Raw genomic sequence first — 18,235 nt, 5'->3', positions numbered from 1 at the left:
AACGAATGAAAACAAAATGATGTAATAAAACTCTTAACGTGATTGTAACAGATTTTTTTCACATAATCAACCAAGAGATTATCACGTCAAATATCACATTACCTATCAGAAACAATCAGGAAAATAGATTTTCCTGCTGGCTATCAAGAGTACGTTGAAATGGCTGGCTTTTACCATTTAACAATTTGATTAGTTCCAAGAGCTGCTTTTTATGCTCATCTTTGCAATTTATGCAGAGCTAGCCCTCAGTGAGCAGAAGTCATCTGAAACACTGTTGTGCATATGTCTATAGGATATTTCTGGGCAAAATTCCAACATTTCTTCAGAAATTACTTACACTTTCCTCATCAGTGTCTCACCCAAGATCTGACACTTTTATTAACGTGTCGGTTCCTCGGGTTTCTGCTACCTTTGGTACAGCGGATGGCCTTTTGAATTTTCAGCAGCGGAGAGCTGGAACACACTACAAAAGGATTTAAAGCTAACAACCCTTATATCGCTTGATCTTTTCTGTCATAGATTGGATCAGTCATCGTCCAATAAATGTAACAGTTATTCATGATATATTATGTCCTCTTCAATTTTACTTTCTTTTTATTGAACTTTGTGGGAGTTTATATAATTGATGGATTAGTATGTGACGTGGTGCTAGGAGCGTTGCAGAGGAATACAGCAGTGTCTGAATGTGTGTTATTATAGCATCATGTTAGTGATGCTACAGTGATAGTTGAGGAAGAAACTTTCAGCAAGAATCCCTGTCTTCAGATAGGTTTCAGAGTAACAGCCGTGTTAGTCTGTATTCGCAAAAAGAAAAGGAGTACTTGTGGCACCTTACAGACTAACCAATTTATTTGAGCATGAGTTTTCGTGAGCTACAGCTCGTCTCTAAGGTGCCACAAGTACTCCTTTTCTTTTTGCGAATAATTTCTGTGGCTTTGGATTTCCCAACTGTTGTATGTTTAAAATTTCAGCCATATGACTGTTACCTAAATGTAAGTATTGCTTGTTTGGTTTTTATAAATGAGCATTTTCACGTCACTGAGTCGTGAATAAGCAATGAGAGGCTTACTTTATATTTTGATGGGGGATTTGAAAGAGAGAGGGAGGATCCTGCTTCTTGCATAGGGTTAGGGAAAGCATATTAGGCACTAGGAACTGCAGGGAAGGCAAGGACACATTATAAAAGGATGGATTTTGATCCCACTGGTGTAAGCCAGGAGTAACTGCATTGACATGTAAGGCATTCCACTCATGTAAAACAGCTGTGAGATCAGACTCAGGCCCCAAAAGAGCAGGTATGGGGGAGGGTATTGCTGGAGTAAAGGGAATGAGACAGAGAAAAAGAAAAGATGAGAGCAGAGCATCAACTTGATGTGGAAGGGGAGAAGGAGCCAGTGGATAGGTTTGGAAGGGGAAGGGATACCAGAGCCACTAATGCACAAATGTAACAAAAAGTACATTACAAATATACTCAAATAATAACATGGGCCCAATTCAGCTTTCACAGACATGGTTAAAATTGGTTTCAGAGTAGCAGCCGTGTTAGTCTGTATTCGCAAAAAGAAAAGGAGGACTTGTGGCACCTTAGAGACTAACCAATTTATTAGAGCATAAGCTTTCGTGAGCTACAGCTCACTTCCTCAGATGCATATCGTGGAAACTGCAGCAGGCTTTATATATACACAGAGAATATGAAACAATACCTATTCCCACCCCACTGTCCTGCTGGTAATAGCTTATCTAAAATGATTTCCAGCACAAATCCAGGTTTTCTCACCCTCCACCCCCCCACACAAATTCACTCTCCTGCTGGTGATAGCCCATCCAAAGTGACAACTCTTTACACAATGTGCATGACAATCAAGCTGGGCTATTTCCTGCATAAATCCAGGTTCTCACATCCCCCCACCCCCATACACACAGAAACTCACTCTCCTGCTGGTAATAGCTCATCCAAACTGACCACTCTTCAAGTTAAAATCCAAGTTAAACCAGAACATCTGGGGGGGGGGGGTAGGAAAAAACAAGAGGAAACAGGCTACCTTGCATAATGACTTAGCCACTCCAAGTCTCTATTTAAGCCTAAATTAATAGTATCCAATTTGCAAATGAATTCCAATTCAGCAGTTTCTCGCTGGAGTCTGGATTTGAAGTTTTTTTGTTTTAAGATAGCGACCTTCATGTCTGTGATCGCGTGACCAGAGAGATTGAAGTGTTCTCCGACTGGTTTATGAATGTTACAATTCTTGACATCTGATTTGTGTCCATTTATTCTTTTACGTAGAGACTGTCCAGTTTGACCAATGTACATGGCAGAGGGGCATTGCTGGCACATGATGGCATATATCACATTGGTGGATGTGCAGGTGAACGAGCCTCTGATAGTGTGGCTGATGTTATTAGGCCCTGTGATGGTGTCCCCTGAATAGATATGTGGGCACAGTTGGCAACGGGCTTTGTTGCAAGGATAAGTTCCTGGGTTAGTGGTTCTGTTGTGTGGTATGTGGTTGTTGGTGAGTATTTGCTTCAGGTTGCGGGGCTGTCTGTAGGCAAGGACTGGCCTGTCTCCCAAGATTTGTGAGAGTGTTGGGTCATCCTTTAGGATAGGTTGTAGATCCTTAATAATGCGTTGGAGGGGTTTTAGTTGGGGGCTGAAGGTGACGGCTAGTGGCGTTCTGTTATTTTCTTTGTTAGGCCTGTCCTGTAGTAGGTAACTTCTGGGAACTCTTCTGGCTCTATCAATCTGTTTCTTTACTTCTGCAGGTGGGTATTGTAGTTGTAAGAAAGCTTGACAGAGATCTTGTAGGTGTTTGTCTCTGTCTGAGGGGTTGGAGCAAATGCGGTTGTATCGCAGAGCTTGGCTGTAGACGATGGATCGTGTGGTGTGGTCAGGGTGAAAGCTGGAGGCATGCAGGTAGGAATAGCGGTCAGTAGGTTTCCGGTATAGGGTGGTGTTTAAAATTGTTAATGGTTAAAATTGCCATTGACTTCATGTGTAAGCCAGGGCAGAAATTTGCCCTGAGGGTCTAATTTAGACCAACAAAAGGAGGGAAAATGCAAAGTTAAGCCCTCCATTGTAATATCTTCTACTGCTATTGAATTGTTTCTGCAGCTTCCCCAGGGCAAGTATGGGAAGAGAACACCACCACGACAGCTCTCAATAATTGTCAAAAGGCTCAGAATAGGCTTTCTGCTATTCTTCCAGTCTCTAAAATAGCTAGAGGTCTACATGTCTTCAGTGTTTGTGTTGACAGACCATCCTTCACCCCAAAAGGGACTAGGTTTGATGTTAAGTGGGCAGAATTAACACCAAAAAAGGACCTAATTTGTATGAATGATCTGAAACAGGCATGAAAAAGAGGGGAAAATTATCTTAATTTAATATTGATCTTAGTTGGAATAACTTTTGGTTTTAAGTCATCTCAGAAGTGCTGTCAACAGGAAGCTGCAATCTGATGATATGAAATTTTACACATCTGTAGGCTGAATTAGAGATACAAATACAAAAACTGAGCACTCAGGGATACCATTGGGCAGATTTGTGTCAGTCCCTGGAAAATGCCACATGATGCAATTGGGATAGGTTACAGTAAAGCCACATAATGGAAAGTATGTTAGTGACTGCATAGTTAAGTTTGCTTTTCAGGCCTGGCATGAAGTTTGTGAAACTATGCCATGCTACAAGCTAACAAGATGGTCCTATGGAAATGCAAGTGTATGTTTACATACAACATCCCCTAATAAGTCAGCAGTTAAACAGGATGTTGGAACCAGCTCCAAGACGACAGTGGGAACTTGTTTTGAAGCCTGCATAGTTGAACTATTACAATTACTCTGAGATTGTTCTTTCATTTGGTAGATAACATCATATCATAAAGAGTCACTATGCCTATGAAGCAATCCCATTTTAGTCATTTTAATTTAAAAAATAATGAAAGACAGCAATCTCTATTAAGGGCCAAAAATGATCTGGTTTCCCATGGATGCACCAGAAGTGTAGCTTCACTTGTGAACCCCAAGCTGCCTGACAAAAATTTGTGGCTGTGGTTGCTTCTTCTCTGGGCAAAAAGTAGCAGAGAAAAGAACAAACCATCAGCTTGATAGAGTGGACTTTTAGAAGATTAACTCCTTTTAATGTTAATTAGAGATGAGCTAAGGAGAGGATCTTGGACATGGATCAAATTTAGGCTAGAGTTCCAGGTCAAAACTGCACCAGATCTAGGGTCAGGTTTAATGTCACCAAAGTTTCACAAATTCTTTTCACAAGATTTCAGCCCGGAGTGGCAGACATGTTTCTAAATTACCAGCCCTTGTGAGATTTCTGCAATCCTGAATAGTGAGCCAGCAGCTGTTTTGTTGAAATCTCCAGTATCTTGGGGCTAAATTCAAACTAGTCTGGGAAATGGGCCTCTTCCACTTTAAGATGCGATCTTGAACCAAAACTACATAAACAAGTTCTGAACCAGGAATTCCAGTAAAGCCTCACTTGTGCCTCTTGAAAGATAAGGGTGGCGCGCAGGGCTGGAGTAAGGCACAGGCCCTACAGGGACACAGACCGCTCTGGCCTTTAGAGTCACACAGTGACGTCGGAATCAAAGGCTGTGATCCAGGGACGAGGCTATAGGGTGACCCCTTGGGGGTATGCCTAGAATGCCAGATTGCCTAAAGTCAACCCTGGTGGGGAATATGAGTTGGTTTGGATTAGAAGTCCCACTGTGGACCCAATCACCTCTAGAGTTAATAGGAATTTAGTGGCTGAAGCGCCCCTAATAAATTGAAGATATGCCCACAAGTACCTCAGCTGACTGTTTTTTCAAGAACAGCATCATTTCTGGGAGATACTACAATAATCAGTAACCATAATGCTGTAGCTGAACAGAATCATAGGACTCAGCGGGCTGAGACAAGACCTTGTCTACACTGGATTTTTTAACCACTGGTGCAGTTACTGTTTTAAGTCTGGGTAACCTTATTGGTACAAGCCATGTTTTACACTCATGTTCTGCATCTAGATTAGGGGTTTGCACCATAGCACCTACATTGGTATAGTTACAGCAGTGGGTAAAACCCCAGGGGAGACAAAACCCAAACTGCACGGCTAGACAAGGATACTTCTCAGTGAGTTTGGAAATCACAGCTTCAGTTAATTATACTGATAACCAATTTAACCAATGGGCAACAGAGGCTGATATCATAAGCCAGGTGGAGGTAGGAGTTGATATTTTGATAGTGATGATAGGTAGAGTAGGGATAGGCTGTGAAGGACCTTGAAAGTAGCAACAGAGAAGGGGGAGTGGAGGGAGGCAAAGAGAAGGGGAGCATAGACAAAGCAATGGGCTAGCAAAATGATCTTTTAGCAGCATTTTGAATAGATACGAGTGGGGTAGATTGCATTTGTCGAGGTCGGAGGAAAGGATGTGCAGTAACCAAGACATGATATGATGAGAGCTTGGATGAGAGTTTTAGCCATGTGGATGGATAGGAAAGGTCACATCTTAGAGACGCTATGCAAAAAGAATTGGCAAGATTTAGACATAGCCTGGGTGTGAAGACCTAGAGTGAGGTCCAACGTGGACATCCAAATGAGAGAAATGCATGAGACAGAGATGAGCAATCCTGCACCGATGCAAAATCCAGCGATTTTGTTCTCACTTCAATCTTGTCTGCACAAGGATAAAAGGTATGTAAAAAAATTCTTTAAATTCTGAGGAGGATCCAAGGGTTCACCTTGGCCAGCTGAGATGTGCTAAACTGACTGTGCTTGTCCTGACTACACTACAAATGTAACACGTGTTAGTTAACCTTTTAAATAAAGCACCCTTTCAGCTAGTCCAGACGAGGCCTTACATGGGTGTATATCAAGTCACTCCACTGAAGTCAATGGACTGGATTCTCCAGTGGCCAAGTTCACTTTGCGCCACATACACTGACTCAGTGTAAAGCAAATTTAAAGTGTCCAGAGATTTGGGTTGGAGAATACCCCATGTAAGGGGAATCTTCACCAGCACAAACCTGGTGACTTCTTCCTGGGATGGAACTCCCCCTTCTGGCACAAGGAGGAAGGGGACATGTTGGGGTGGGGGGTATCAGAGGAGTAGAAGGGATATGGTGGAGCAATTTTTTAGTGTGTGGGGCCTTATGCCTTAAATTACAGCTGTCCCCCTGCTGATTTAGTGTACACCATGCCAGATGGTTGAGAGTCAGGAGCTCATGACTGGCTCCCTCTCAAACCCCTCCCCCACCTTCTATTGCAACAAATCTCTGCTCCGGCACAGCGAGAATCAAGCCCAGTGGAGTTAAATTGGTGAAAGTGAGAGCAGAATCATTTCCCAAGCCTCTCCATGGTTACAGATCTCAACACTGCTACATCAAAGTTTTGTGCAGAAAAGGTTATATTATTGAGAGAGAGAGAGAGAGAGAGAGATGAGATGAAAAGAAAAAAAACACGGTTTCGAGGGGATATAAATAATTACAAAAATATGTAATGATTTCCCTAAAAGTATGATATTCCCATCACATTCTTTTGATGCATACTTAGAAAAGTTTATCACAGTATACACATCTTTCTAATTAGATGGAACAAGCCAAATGATTAGAGCTGTCGAAAAAAGCATCAAAAGATTTACAGAACTCTTTATATAATTAGAGAGGACTTTTTATAACCCATAGAAGAAGGATTTAATTGTGTTATTTAACATACAATTTAAATATCAAGATCAAACTAGCAGGGCAAGTGACTTAATGGGATAAATAATATTAACATCTAGTGCCAAAGCTTAAACAACAGAATGTCTTCATTATGCAAAAGAGTCAAGCAAATGAGACTTTCAAAGGGCTTTTTTTTTTTTTTTTTTTTTAAAAACAAGCCCTTTCCCTATTGTTCTTTGAAAACAACTAAATCAGCTGCATAGCAGCAACATGCTGAGAGATGAGGAAAGAACTACTGGCTTTGTCCATCTGACCTCACTGTGACATTGTGGTGCAAGATCTTATAAAACAAGAGCCTCCTGCAGACCCTGCACATAGGACCTTTTAAGAACCGGTTAATTTTACTTTTGTAGCTAATTAAATGGGAGGGCGAAAGAGTGCACAAAATGTAAAACTGCTTGGGTTGACGTTGCAGCTTTGTTGTTTTAAAAGTACCTGAAGGAGCGTTCATAATTTGTCACTTTCCACAGAAACCTAAGAGACATACTGAGAGCATTCAGGATCCCCAGGATATGGTCTGCTCTTGTGTCCTGGCCTCTGCAGCTGTACTTCTTAAAGGAATGGATTAGAAACATATAAGCTTATTAGAGTGAAAGATGACATGCACCCACATCTGACACAGCAGGAGGAGGAGGAAAGTTCAAGAATGTATATATTAATTCCTGAAAAACATAAAACAGTCTTGAGGCCCTGGCAAGGAAAATGTCAGCAACTCAAAAGCTACTAGATTGCTATTGACCAGTTTCATGATGGCAAGTAGAATAAAGCCTTCTCCAGTATGTGTCTAAGACTGCAAATGACACTGATCCTTTTTAATGTGCACAAAAGCTGACAACTAACTCATCTCAAGAACAGCAATCACAAAGCCATCTACAGGAATGACTCACCATAAACAGGTCACGAGCACCTATGTCAACAGCGAGCAGAAATGCCTTTTCAAATCTCTGATACCTGCAAGAAAAGGTGAAATGTATCATTTGCTGAGGAGGAGAACACCAGTTTGAGAGATCCAGCATGCTCTGTGTTAATGTGCAGATGAACTGACAGCTCGTAAAAATCAATGAGGTGTGCTGCCCCTGCTCCAGTTCTCATCTAAAACATATATTGCATTTATTATGAATCCCAAAAAGGGAGGCCCCAGGTGACTGGTGAAACCATTTGTGTGATAGCCTGGAGATCACAGAACTATGAAATATGATGATGGCAACACCACTGAGCACTTTCATCTTCTAAACATTTGAGCAAACAATCAGCATGTTTTGATCTAGTTAACGTCAATGGGAATTGAGGGTGTTTAGCATCATACAGGATCAGGACATAACAAATTAATCCTTATAACAGCCCTAGGAGCTAAGTAGGTAAATATTATTGGCCCCAGTCATGGTAAAACCTGTGAGAGAAAGAGCTAGGGGAGAAATCTGTGAGAATCCCCCCAGAAAAGACTAATGTACCCACCCCAAACCTGTCTGGAATCCAGGGGTCCATGTGGAAGGTGTGTGTCATTGCACTGGCTCTGGACTCTGGCAACCTCCCTCCAGCCCACTCCCTGACAATGCAGTTCCATTAGAGTCATGCTAACTCACAGTGACAGACTCCAGGGACCCCCTAGAGCAGTGGTGGGCCATTCCCGGTCAATGGGAACCATGGCCACTGGGAGTTGCGGGCGGCCGAGCCTGTGGACGGTCAACATAAACCAACGGTCTCGTGGCCCGCCAGCAGATTACCCTGATGGACCCACCACTGCCCTAGAGGCCGTGCTATCTTGTCTGGGTAAGCTCGACAGGGCTGGAAAGGGAAGCGAGGCAATAGAACACCCCCTGTCCCACAGACTCTTCTCCCTACCCAGAATGGCCCCTTTTCTAGCCCACATCTCCAGACTTGCTGAGAGTTCTCTGCAGGGTCTGGTGAAGAGGAGAACAGGGCCATAGAGGTGATGGAGCCTCAGTTCTGCATGGGAGAAGAGGGGAGATCCACAAGCAAAGGGTCCCCTCTGAATGTGGATTTAGAAGGCAGAGTGTCAGCCCGTATCCCCCTTTTACAGCGCGTGAGCTGCCTGCCTACAGAAGGAATCTGTATCAGCACTGGGATCATGATTTCACTTTTGGTTCCCACTCCTATATTCAGATCACTAGTCCAAGTGTTCCCAAACTGTTTCAGAATGTAAACATTTTAATAGAGAGACTGCCTTCTGGACAGTAGCCTCTCCCAAATGCAATCCCATGGACCACTTCCTTTCTCATTCAAGAACATGCACCATCCAGCAGCAACTACAGCAAATGCTTACACGAGAAAGAAATATCAAGAGAGCATTGATCTATGTTTTTAATACAAAAGGTGGACATCTATAGAAGCAACTGAAGCCAAGGAGAGTCAGCCCTCTATAGGGTACCATCAAGTGCTTTGTGTACCCAACCAGCACCACAGACCACACTTCGACAACTGCTCCTAGATCATGCTCATGTAATGAGAGATCATGTATTATGTCAGGGAATCTAGAAGAATTCTCATTACAGAGTATCAAAACCACTCTGCACTTGTTAAATGGAAGGTGAGGGTCCAGCTAGAGAGGACAGTACGGAAAAGAAAGTCTTGATATGGAAAAAGGTTTACTAATCTATTATGCTGTCTGCATGTTTCACCATATTACAGTTCAGTTGAATAATGTGAGATTTTGATTTTTTTATAGTGTATATGTTTTCTGGTAAAGTTTTATTCTTGTAAACAGTCTGAAAAATCTATACGAAATGAAATAGTGTATTTTAAAAAGATTATTTTTTTGATTTGCAGAATAACAAAAACTAAAATAAAATAAAACATCTCAGTGATTATAAGCACAGTGTGCCCATTGTTAAGGATGCACAAGTGTTTCCATTTTAAGAGGTAATATTTAGTTGCTTATAACTTTTTTAATCTTTTACCTTTCTGGCCAAAATTTATCAGATTTATTCTCAGTCAGGGAACAGATTTTATTTGAAAGTTTGAGCCAAAGCAATTCTGCTATTTTTGAGAACGAAGACAATGGAAAATAATAGTTCTTCCCCCATTATGAAAAACATTTGTGACTTTTTTTTAAAATAACAGCTGTACTGTGTCACTTGTAGATGACAGAAACTTGAAATTAGGCAGCGGGAGGTCACAGATGATGGTCTGGTGAAAACTGATTGTGATTTGTTAGTTAAGAGGGTTCAAAAGATGTGTTTTGTGAGTGCTCAGTGGATTTTGTAAGACAATCTATTAGTGGTCTGTCAATATTCTGTTGGGTGTACACAGGCTTGATTAGATCAGGAAAGTTAGTGGGCAGTGCTGGGGCTTTTTCTCAGTTAGTGAAGGTGCACAGGGAAGAACGCAGCCCTTCTTTCCTTTGATGGGTGAAACTGTCTGACTAGATGGACCACTTATCTGATCCTGTATGGCAATTCCTATGTTTCTAGCCTGGGCCAAAGCCTTGTTCTACCCAGCTCTGAAAAGCCTTCTTGCTCTTTTTCTTCTATAGTATGCTGGTGGAATGACACAGCAGAATGGAACCTAGAGATAGCCAGCAAGTGCTTTCCCTCAAGGGATGATGCTGGTGACAAGAAAGCAAAATAAATTAACATAAGCAGAAAAGGAAACAAACTCTCCAGCTTGGCATTCCTATGCCCCTGGGTGTGGACTCCTAGCTTCCTAAAGCCAATTTCCCACTGTGTCTTCCAATCACTAATTTACAGTCCTTCCCCTGAGCACCCCATAAGGGGAGGGGAAAGTGGAGCTGAAGTTAACTCCTTTATTACTGGGGTCCAGGCAGCGCACCAGACCTGTCACACATCTATATCTCTGAAGTTTTTGTAATACTTTGTATGAAGGATACTACATTAAAATACATTGCATTCCATATTTCTTTTTAATCAAATGCTTTAACTGAGAGAAATACATACATAGATGTTACAGCGGTACATATATGTTAGTATCATTTATACCTTTTTCAGGAGGCACCCCAAAATTAAATGACAGTTCTTATTCCTACGTTTCTCAAATACAGAATAAAAACACATCCTCAATCCCAAGAAGGAAAATAGGAGACTGAATAGTTCAGTGAAACATGCCCTGTAAAATACCAACAAGAATACGTCTACACTGTGTCTTCGTTTTTACATGGCAACTGTTAAAGGAACAATTTGAATGAGATCTGCTCCAGCCAAGACCATACTTGCTACCAAAAATGAAAAGTAATATTTTCCTTTGAGTGACCTGCAGAATGGAATCATGGCCTTAAAACTATCAGTTCTTTTCTGTCTCATAACGATTTCAATTTTTTCCCTTTAATCAACAGACATACTTCCGTCTCATTATGGCCCCTACTCAGAAAACCGTAAAGCCAGCTTGTTATTTCCAGAGCTGTACTGGAAAAAACTATCTACCAAAGAAATGCTCTTCACAAACCAAGAGAGCTGGAAAGAACAATCACAGAGACGTCATAAATTATTATAAGTAGTATTGCTCTTAAATGAGGCAGTGTTTTCAAATGAAAGTGACAAGTTTGGATTACTTATGCAACCAATATTAAATCTGTCAAGAATGCGAGGCTTTTGGTTTTTTTTCCCCCTTCAAACTAGCTTTATTTGCAAACCTTTTTTTAAAGTCTCTTTGGTGTGTAACATTCTATTTTCATTCTGTAGGGACAATTAGAAAGTGTCCTGTGTGATGCATTAGTGCAAAGATCCCGGCAAACAGATCATGCTTGTTTTACAACAGGGTTTTGTTGTGGGGAGAGCTCTTATTATTTCTAGCACACTCCATTCATAGTTATCTGCCCCCTAAACAATAAAAAAAATCCACCTTTTGTTTCTGCATTAAGATTACAGGGCAGAAAATTTGTTGCCTTCAGAATGGTGCTGATATACTACCAATCCTGAAGCAAACACTGTAACTTACTGATTGCTTCAAAATAACTCTAGTAATCAAGGCTTTGAAAAAAAGAGAGAAGAAAATCTACCTGTAAACTATGAAGTTCAGCCACTTGTTTGGTCAAAGTGATAGCCAACAGAAATATGACCTTAGAGATTAGCACTTACATACTGTTCAACTATATAGGGCAAATAGTAAAGCATTATTCTATGAGCTGTTTAGGGTATGGAATATTAAGTATAAAACCTAATATAATAAATGATACTACTAGTATGTTCTTATATAACTACTTTCTATCTACAGGGCTCCTAACACTTTGAAAGATGGGTATTATCATCCCATTTTACAGATGGGGAAACTGAAGCAGAGAAAGATTAAATGACTTGCCCAAGATTACATAGGATGAAAAAGACAGATTTAGGAATAGAATCTAGATCTCCTGGCTTCCAAACTGGGGGGCTGGACCTTGCTGTCTCCCTGTGTTAAAAGTGTGACTTAAACTGACAAAACCATAAAAGCTGAATGCTTGATTCTTATCTCACTTATATTACTTTTACACCAGTGTCATGCCATCGATTTTAGTGGGGTTACTCTTGATTTATGCCAGCATAAGAAAGGAGGGGAATAGGGCACTCAGTCTGTAATCTGCCCTGTTAAATCTACACTAGTGTTAAATCAATGATGACTTTAAGTTACAACAAATGTTTTGATGGCCTCAGTGTGCAACCACCAACTCTTACTGGGGGTCGCTCTGACAATTTTTCCTAAAATACTTACCGTAATCAACTTTAGGAAAAACAAATAAATATGCACATATACATGTCCAAATCATTGTAATTTATTTATGTAGGTTTTTTTTGCAGACTTAATGATAAAAATAATGTACAGTTGTCTCTATTCTTTACTGGACCTAAACGGTTTAGAAGCACCAATAAGATGCTTTGCAGGTTCTTCTCTTTTTTGTTGTTGTTTCTTTTGCTTTTTTTAAAGATTTGCTAGCTAGTAAGTCTGCTGTTGTGAAAAGTGATAGTTATATGTTAATATCACTTTTTCACAGCCTCCCAGATAGTTACAACGTCTGCTGTGAAAGGTGACATTAACAAACGTACAAATACCCATTTTTCACTGTAGACTTGCTAAGCCCCAGCAAGCCTGGGGACAAATTAAGCCCTGGATGGGGAGGTGGGTAGGGAGGCAGTGGGGACCAGGGGCAATGGGAGGAATGGATAGGGGGCCGGGAGAGGCAGCAGGGGCCAGGGGCAATGTGGGGGTGCGGGGAAGGGGAGGCACCTGCCACCGCACGGCCAAGGATCTGTCCTGCAGATTACATTTCTTTCACCCCCAATTACATTTCTTTCACCCCCTAATTTTGTAATTGTACAAAAATTAAACCTAATTTATTTAATATACCTTACCTTTATGTACAGTGAACCAAATTCATGTCCTGGATATAAGCAGGGGAGGAAGGGTCTCACTGATTTCAACTGGGGGCTCTGCAGGTGTAGTGGAGGGCAGATTTTGGCTATCTATATACTGCAATACCTAACCATAACGCAGAGGCTTCAAGATAGTGATTCATCTTTCACTCATTTTTATCCTGCTGATTAATAGCTCATCTTAATTAATTAGCCTCTTACAGTTTGTATGGCAACTTCCACCTTCTCTGTATGTATATATGTATCTTCTTACTATATGTTCCATTCTATGCATCCGATAAAGCGGGCTGTAGCCCACAAAAGCTTATAAACTATTATTATAATATATAATATAATATAATAAATATATTATAAATTTATTATAAACTAATAAATGTGTTAGTCTCTAAGGTGCCACAAGTACTCCTGTTCTTTTTGTCTTTCACTCTGAATTTCATGGCTCTGAAAGTGGTCAAACTGTGTGTGTGGGAGGGGGGTATTTGTAAAATATATACAGTATATTAGTGCATCAAGTGTGAGATCTTCTACAGCCAGTTATAAGAAGCAACAGGAAAAAAATCTGAGCAGAGACAGAGAAACAGAGTAGGAAATATACTGTAGACAAGGTGGAAGCATTTCTTTAGGGACTAGTTACCACCACCAAGCCTTCTTAGACATGCCCATTGACCATGTAAGCATATTCCTTATGCTGGGCCGATAAAGGAGGACTGCTGCATTATTTTTTTCTTGTCTTCAATAAGAGTACACAATATTTAGAAAATAATCCGTGGCAGAAGGGTGGCACAAATATTATTTACAAACCCTTCCTTTTAATTGAAGAAATCTTGAGCTCTCCTCATCTAGCAGTCCAATCAAGGATGATACGCATTATAAAAAGGAATATTTAAATACATACTGAGAAAAGACAACAGACAAAAATGAATATTGAAAAAAAAAATTTACATGCAATCAAATTCCACTGAAATTAAGTTTTAATTGTTCAATATTGTGTGACGCATATGCAAATTTTTAAGTATTCGGAATATCAATCAAGTGTTTACTTACATCAAGCAATTGTATTTAAGCATATAAACAGATGATGAAAATACATTCAATCATCTACAACGCCCAACATTTACGGCAGGGTTTACATGATCTCTTTAAATTCAATTATTTCATTTAATATTTCAATTTAATAGCTCATTCTTTCATTCACTTTCTAGGCATTTTGCCCATTTCATAAGCCCAATAATATTAATTATTATTCATAAAAGAAGACATTTCCCATACGTTCTCATATCAGCAAGTTTTGGAACAGAAGCAGTTTGCATGATTTTTCAAAATAAGTACTGCTTTTCTTTTATCTACAATATTTTTTTCTTTTAAAATTAGACAAAACTAAAAATGAAGTTACATGTTTTAAAAGAATGCTAACCGCACTAGTGTGGGAGATCAGGCAGAAAATGTTCAGCGAGAACTGGGCCAAGGATTTAAAAAGTGGGTGGCTGGCCACCTAAATAAGTAGCCTGATTTTAAATGGGTTCTGCTGGGTGCTCAACATTTTGAATATTAGGCCACTTATTTAGGCACCTCACTATGTTTTTTAGTGTCGAGCTTCAGGCATCCATTTTTGAACATCTTGGTGTAGGGCTTTAGCACTCGTGTTTTAATTTAAAACATGCACATTTACATGCAGAAAGTCAGATTTAGGTGGAATAATTTTTTACTTCAATGCGACTTTGACAAGACAAGGCATGAAATTCTATAGACTTTCAGAAGAAGTTTCTTTGAGTTAAATTCCTGTAAATTCAGAGGCAATTAGAATATGCAATTATTTAAGTTTTAATCTACAGAATACACAATAAGTTACAGAATCCCAACACCATTCTGTTGTCAAGGAATCACTTCCTAGTTATTTTATACAGTGTTGCTAACTCTCACTATCATATTCATAATTTTACTGTGAATCTTATGATATTTGATGTTTTACCTAAAATGTCAACTCCTGGAGACAAATGATTATGTGAGAATCTCAGATTTCATTTGAAACCCAAAGAAAGGGCAACATTTTGACCCCATTGATTTCACCCCAAGTTTCTTGTTCTCCTGTTTGGGTGATCCCCAAGAGAGCCCTGAAGGCTAAGAAACCAAAAGGCAAAGGAAAAGAGCAGACCATTAAAAAAAAAAAAATCTCATGATTTTGGGTGCCTGACTCATGATTTTTGAATGTCTGGGGCTGGCAATACTGAACTTACCTAATATTTTCAATATGCCTAGACAGGAGATGAGTCAAAAGAAACAGTGGTCCATTGTATTTCTGATATGCTTTGGGAGAAACGGATAAGCCACTGAATGTTTATTTGCTGCAACTTACCAGTTTTTCCCCCAGTAAGTGTTCCAAAAGCATCACATAAATCAGAGCTAAAAATTCAAACCGTGGCTACTAACTGCTTTTTAAAAAATCGTTTACACAAGAATCTGACTTCAGAGATGATAATTTGTATCACTTGGCCAACCATATGCTGCTACATAAGCACTTAGGGGCAAATCTGAGTTTTCTGTCTTTAGATTGTGAGCTCCTCAGATCAGGGAACATGCTTATGGGCCAACCAGACACTGAGAGCCCATGCAGAGGGAGGGTCCCCACTCCCACTGGGCACCATGGGATTCTGAAACTGGGAAAGGAAAGCTGTTGGAAAGTTGGTTGGAGGTTGGTGGAGACGTGGCCAGCAGATTCATGACTACAGGATCTATTGCCCAAACCCTTGCATAGGAAGAGGCACACTGGACACAGAGCTTATTCAGTAGCAACTAAGCCCTGGTTTACACTAGGACTTTAGGTCGAATTTAGCAGCGTTAAATCGATGTAAACCTGCACCCGTCCACACAATGAAGCCCTTTATTTTGACTTAAAGGGCTCTTAAAATCGATTTCCTTACTCCACCCCTGACAAGTGGATTAGCGCTTAAATCGACCTTGCGGGCTCGAATTTGGGGTACCGTGGACACAATTCGATGGTATTGGCCTCCGGGAGCTATCCCAGAGTGCTCCATTCTGACCGCTCTGGACAGCACTCTCAACTCAGATGCACTGGCCAGGTAGACAGGAAAAGAACCGCGAACTTTTAAATCTCATTTCCTGTTTGGCCAGCGTGGCAAGCTGCAGGTGACCACGCAGAGCTCATCAGCACAGGTGACCATGATGGAGTCCCAGAATTGCAAAAGAGCTCCAGCATGGACCGAACGGGAGGTACGGGATCTGATCGCTGTTTGGGGAGAGGAATCCGTGCTATCAGAACTCCGTTCCAGTTTTCGAAATGCCAAAACCTTTGTCAAAATCTCCCAGGGCATGAAGGACAGAGGCCATAACAGGGACCCGAAGCAGTGCCGCGTGAAACTGAAGGAGCTGAGGCAAGCCTACCAGAAAACCAGAGAGGCGAACAGCCGCTCCGGGTCAGAGCCCCAAACATGCCGCTTCTATGATGAGCTGCATGCCATTTTAGGGGGTTCAGCCACCACTACCCCAGCCGTGTTGTTTGACTCCTTCAATGGAGATGGAGGCAATACGGAAGCAGGTTTTGGGGACGAAGAAGATGATGATGAGGAGGAGGTTGTAGATAGCACACAGCAAGCAAGCGGAGAAACCGGTTTTCCCGACAGCCAGGAACTGTTTCTCACCCTAGACCTGGAGCCAGTATCCCCCGAACCCACCCAAGGCTGCCTCCTGGACCCAGCAGGCGGAGAAGGGACCTCTGGTGAGCGTACCTTTTAAAATACTATACATGGTTTAAAAGCAAGCATGTGAAAGGATTACTTTGCCCTGGCATTCACGGTTCTCCTAGATGTAGTCCTAAAGCCTTTGCAAAAGGTTTCTGGGGAGGGCAGCCTTATTGCGTCCTTAATGGTAGGACACTTTACCACTCCAGGCCAGTAACACGTACTCGGGAATCATTGTAGAACAAAGCATTGCAGTGTATGTTTGCTGGCATTCAAACAACATCCGTTCTTTATCTCTCTGTGTTATCCTCAGGAGAGTGAGAGTGAAATAGAGTGCTTTTCTTCAGGGGACACTCAGAGTAGCCCATTCCTGCGGGGCTGTTTCCTGTGGCTAAACAGAAATGTTCCCCGCTGTTAGCCACAGGGAGGGGGGAGGTTTGAGGGGGAAGCCACGCGGTGGGGGGAGGCAAAATGTGACCTTGTAACAAAAGCACATGTGCTATGTATGTAATGTTAACAGCAAGGATTACCCTGAAAGACTGTAGCCACTGTTTTATAAAATGTGTCTTTTTAAATACCGCTGTCCCTTTTTTTTTCTCCACCAGCTGCATGTGTTTCAATGATCACAGGATCTTCTCCTTCCCAGAGGCTAGTGAAGATTAGAAAGAAAAAAAAACGCACTCGCGATGAAATGTTCTCCGAGCTCATGCTGTCCTCCCCCACTGACAGAGCACAGACGAATGCGTGGAGGCAAATAATGTCAGAGTGCAGGAAAGCACAAAATGACCGGGAGGAGAGGTGGCGGGCTGAAGAGAGTAAGTGGAGGGCTGAAGACAGGGCTGAAGCTCAAATGTGGCGGCAGCGTGATGAGAGGAGGCAGGATTCAATGCTGAGGCTGCTGGCGGACCAAACCAGTATGCTCCAGTATATGGTTGAGCTGCAGCAAAGGCAGCTGGAGCACAGACTGCCACTGCAGCCCCTGAGTAACCAACCGCCCTCCTCCCCAAGTTCCATAGCCTCCACACCCAGACGCCCAAGAACGCGGTAGGGGGGCCTCCGGCCAACCAGCCACTCCACCACAGAGGATTGCCCAAAAAACAGAAGGTTGTCATTCAATAAATTTTAAAGTTGTAAACTTTTAAAGTGCTGTGCTTAAAGTGCTGTGTGGCATTTTCCTTCCCTCCTCCACCACCCCTCCTGGGCTACCTTGGTAGTCATCCCCCTATTTGTGTGATGAATGAATAAAGAATGCATGAATGTGAAGCAACAATGACTTTATTGCCTCTGCAAGCGGTGATTGAAGAGAGGAGGGGTGGGTGGTTAGCTTACAGGGAAGTAGAGTGAACCAAGGGGCGGGGGGTTTCATCAAGGAGAAACAAACAGAACTTTCACACCGTAGCCTGGCCAGTCATGAAACTGGTTTTCAAAGCTTCTCTGATGCGTACCGTGCCCTCCTGTGCTCTTCTAACCGCCCTGGTGTCTGGCTGTGCGTAACCAGCAGCCAGGCGATTT

General features: G+C 41.6%; 1 protein-coding gene across 4 annotated transcripts in view; it reads right to left on the bottom strand.

The window, feature by feature from the left end:
* Positions 1 to 18,235, bottom strand: part of WDPCP (WD repeat containing planar cell polarity effector) — a 281,255-nt gene that overhangs the window by 83,250 nt on the left and 179,770 nt on the right. For all 4 annotated transcript variants that reach the window (XM_084623394.1, XM_084623391.1, XM_084623392.1 and 1 more), the window contains one exon: positions 7,596 to 7,659. In XM_084623394.1, coding sequence (XP_084479520.1) covers positions 7,596 to 7,659 — 64 coding nt within the window. The remainder of the gene's footprint in view (positions 1 to 7,595; positions 7,660 to 18,235) is intronic.

Source organism: Lepidochelys olivacea, assembly GCF_965140295.1.
Source record: "Lepidochelys olivacea isolate rLepOli2 genome assembly, chromosome: 3".
Classification (NCBI taxonomy): domain Eukaryota; kingdom Metazoa; phylum Chordata; order Testudines; family Cheloniidae; genus Lepidochelys; species Lepidochelys olivacea.
Note: the sequence above shows the minus strand (reverse complement) of the source record. Positions and strands in the feature narration are given on the sequence as shown.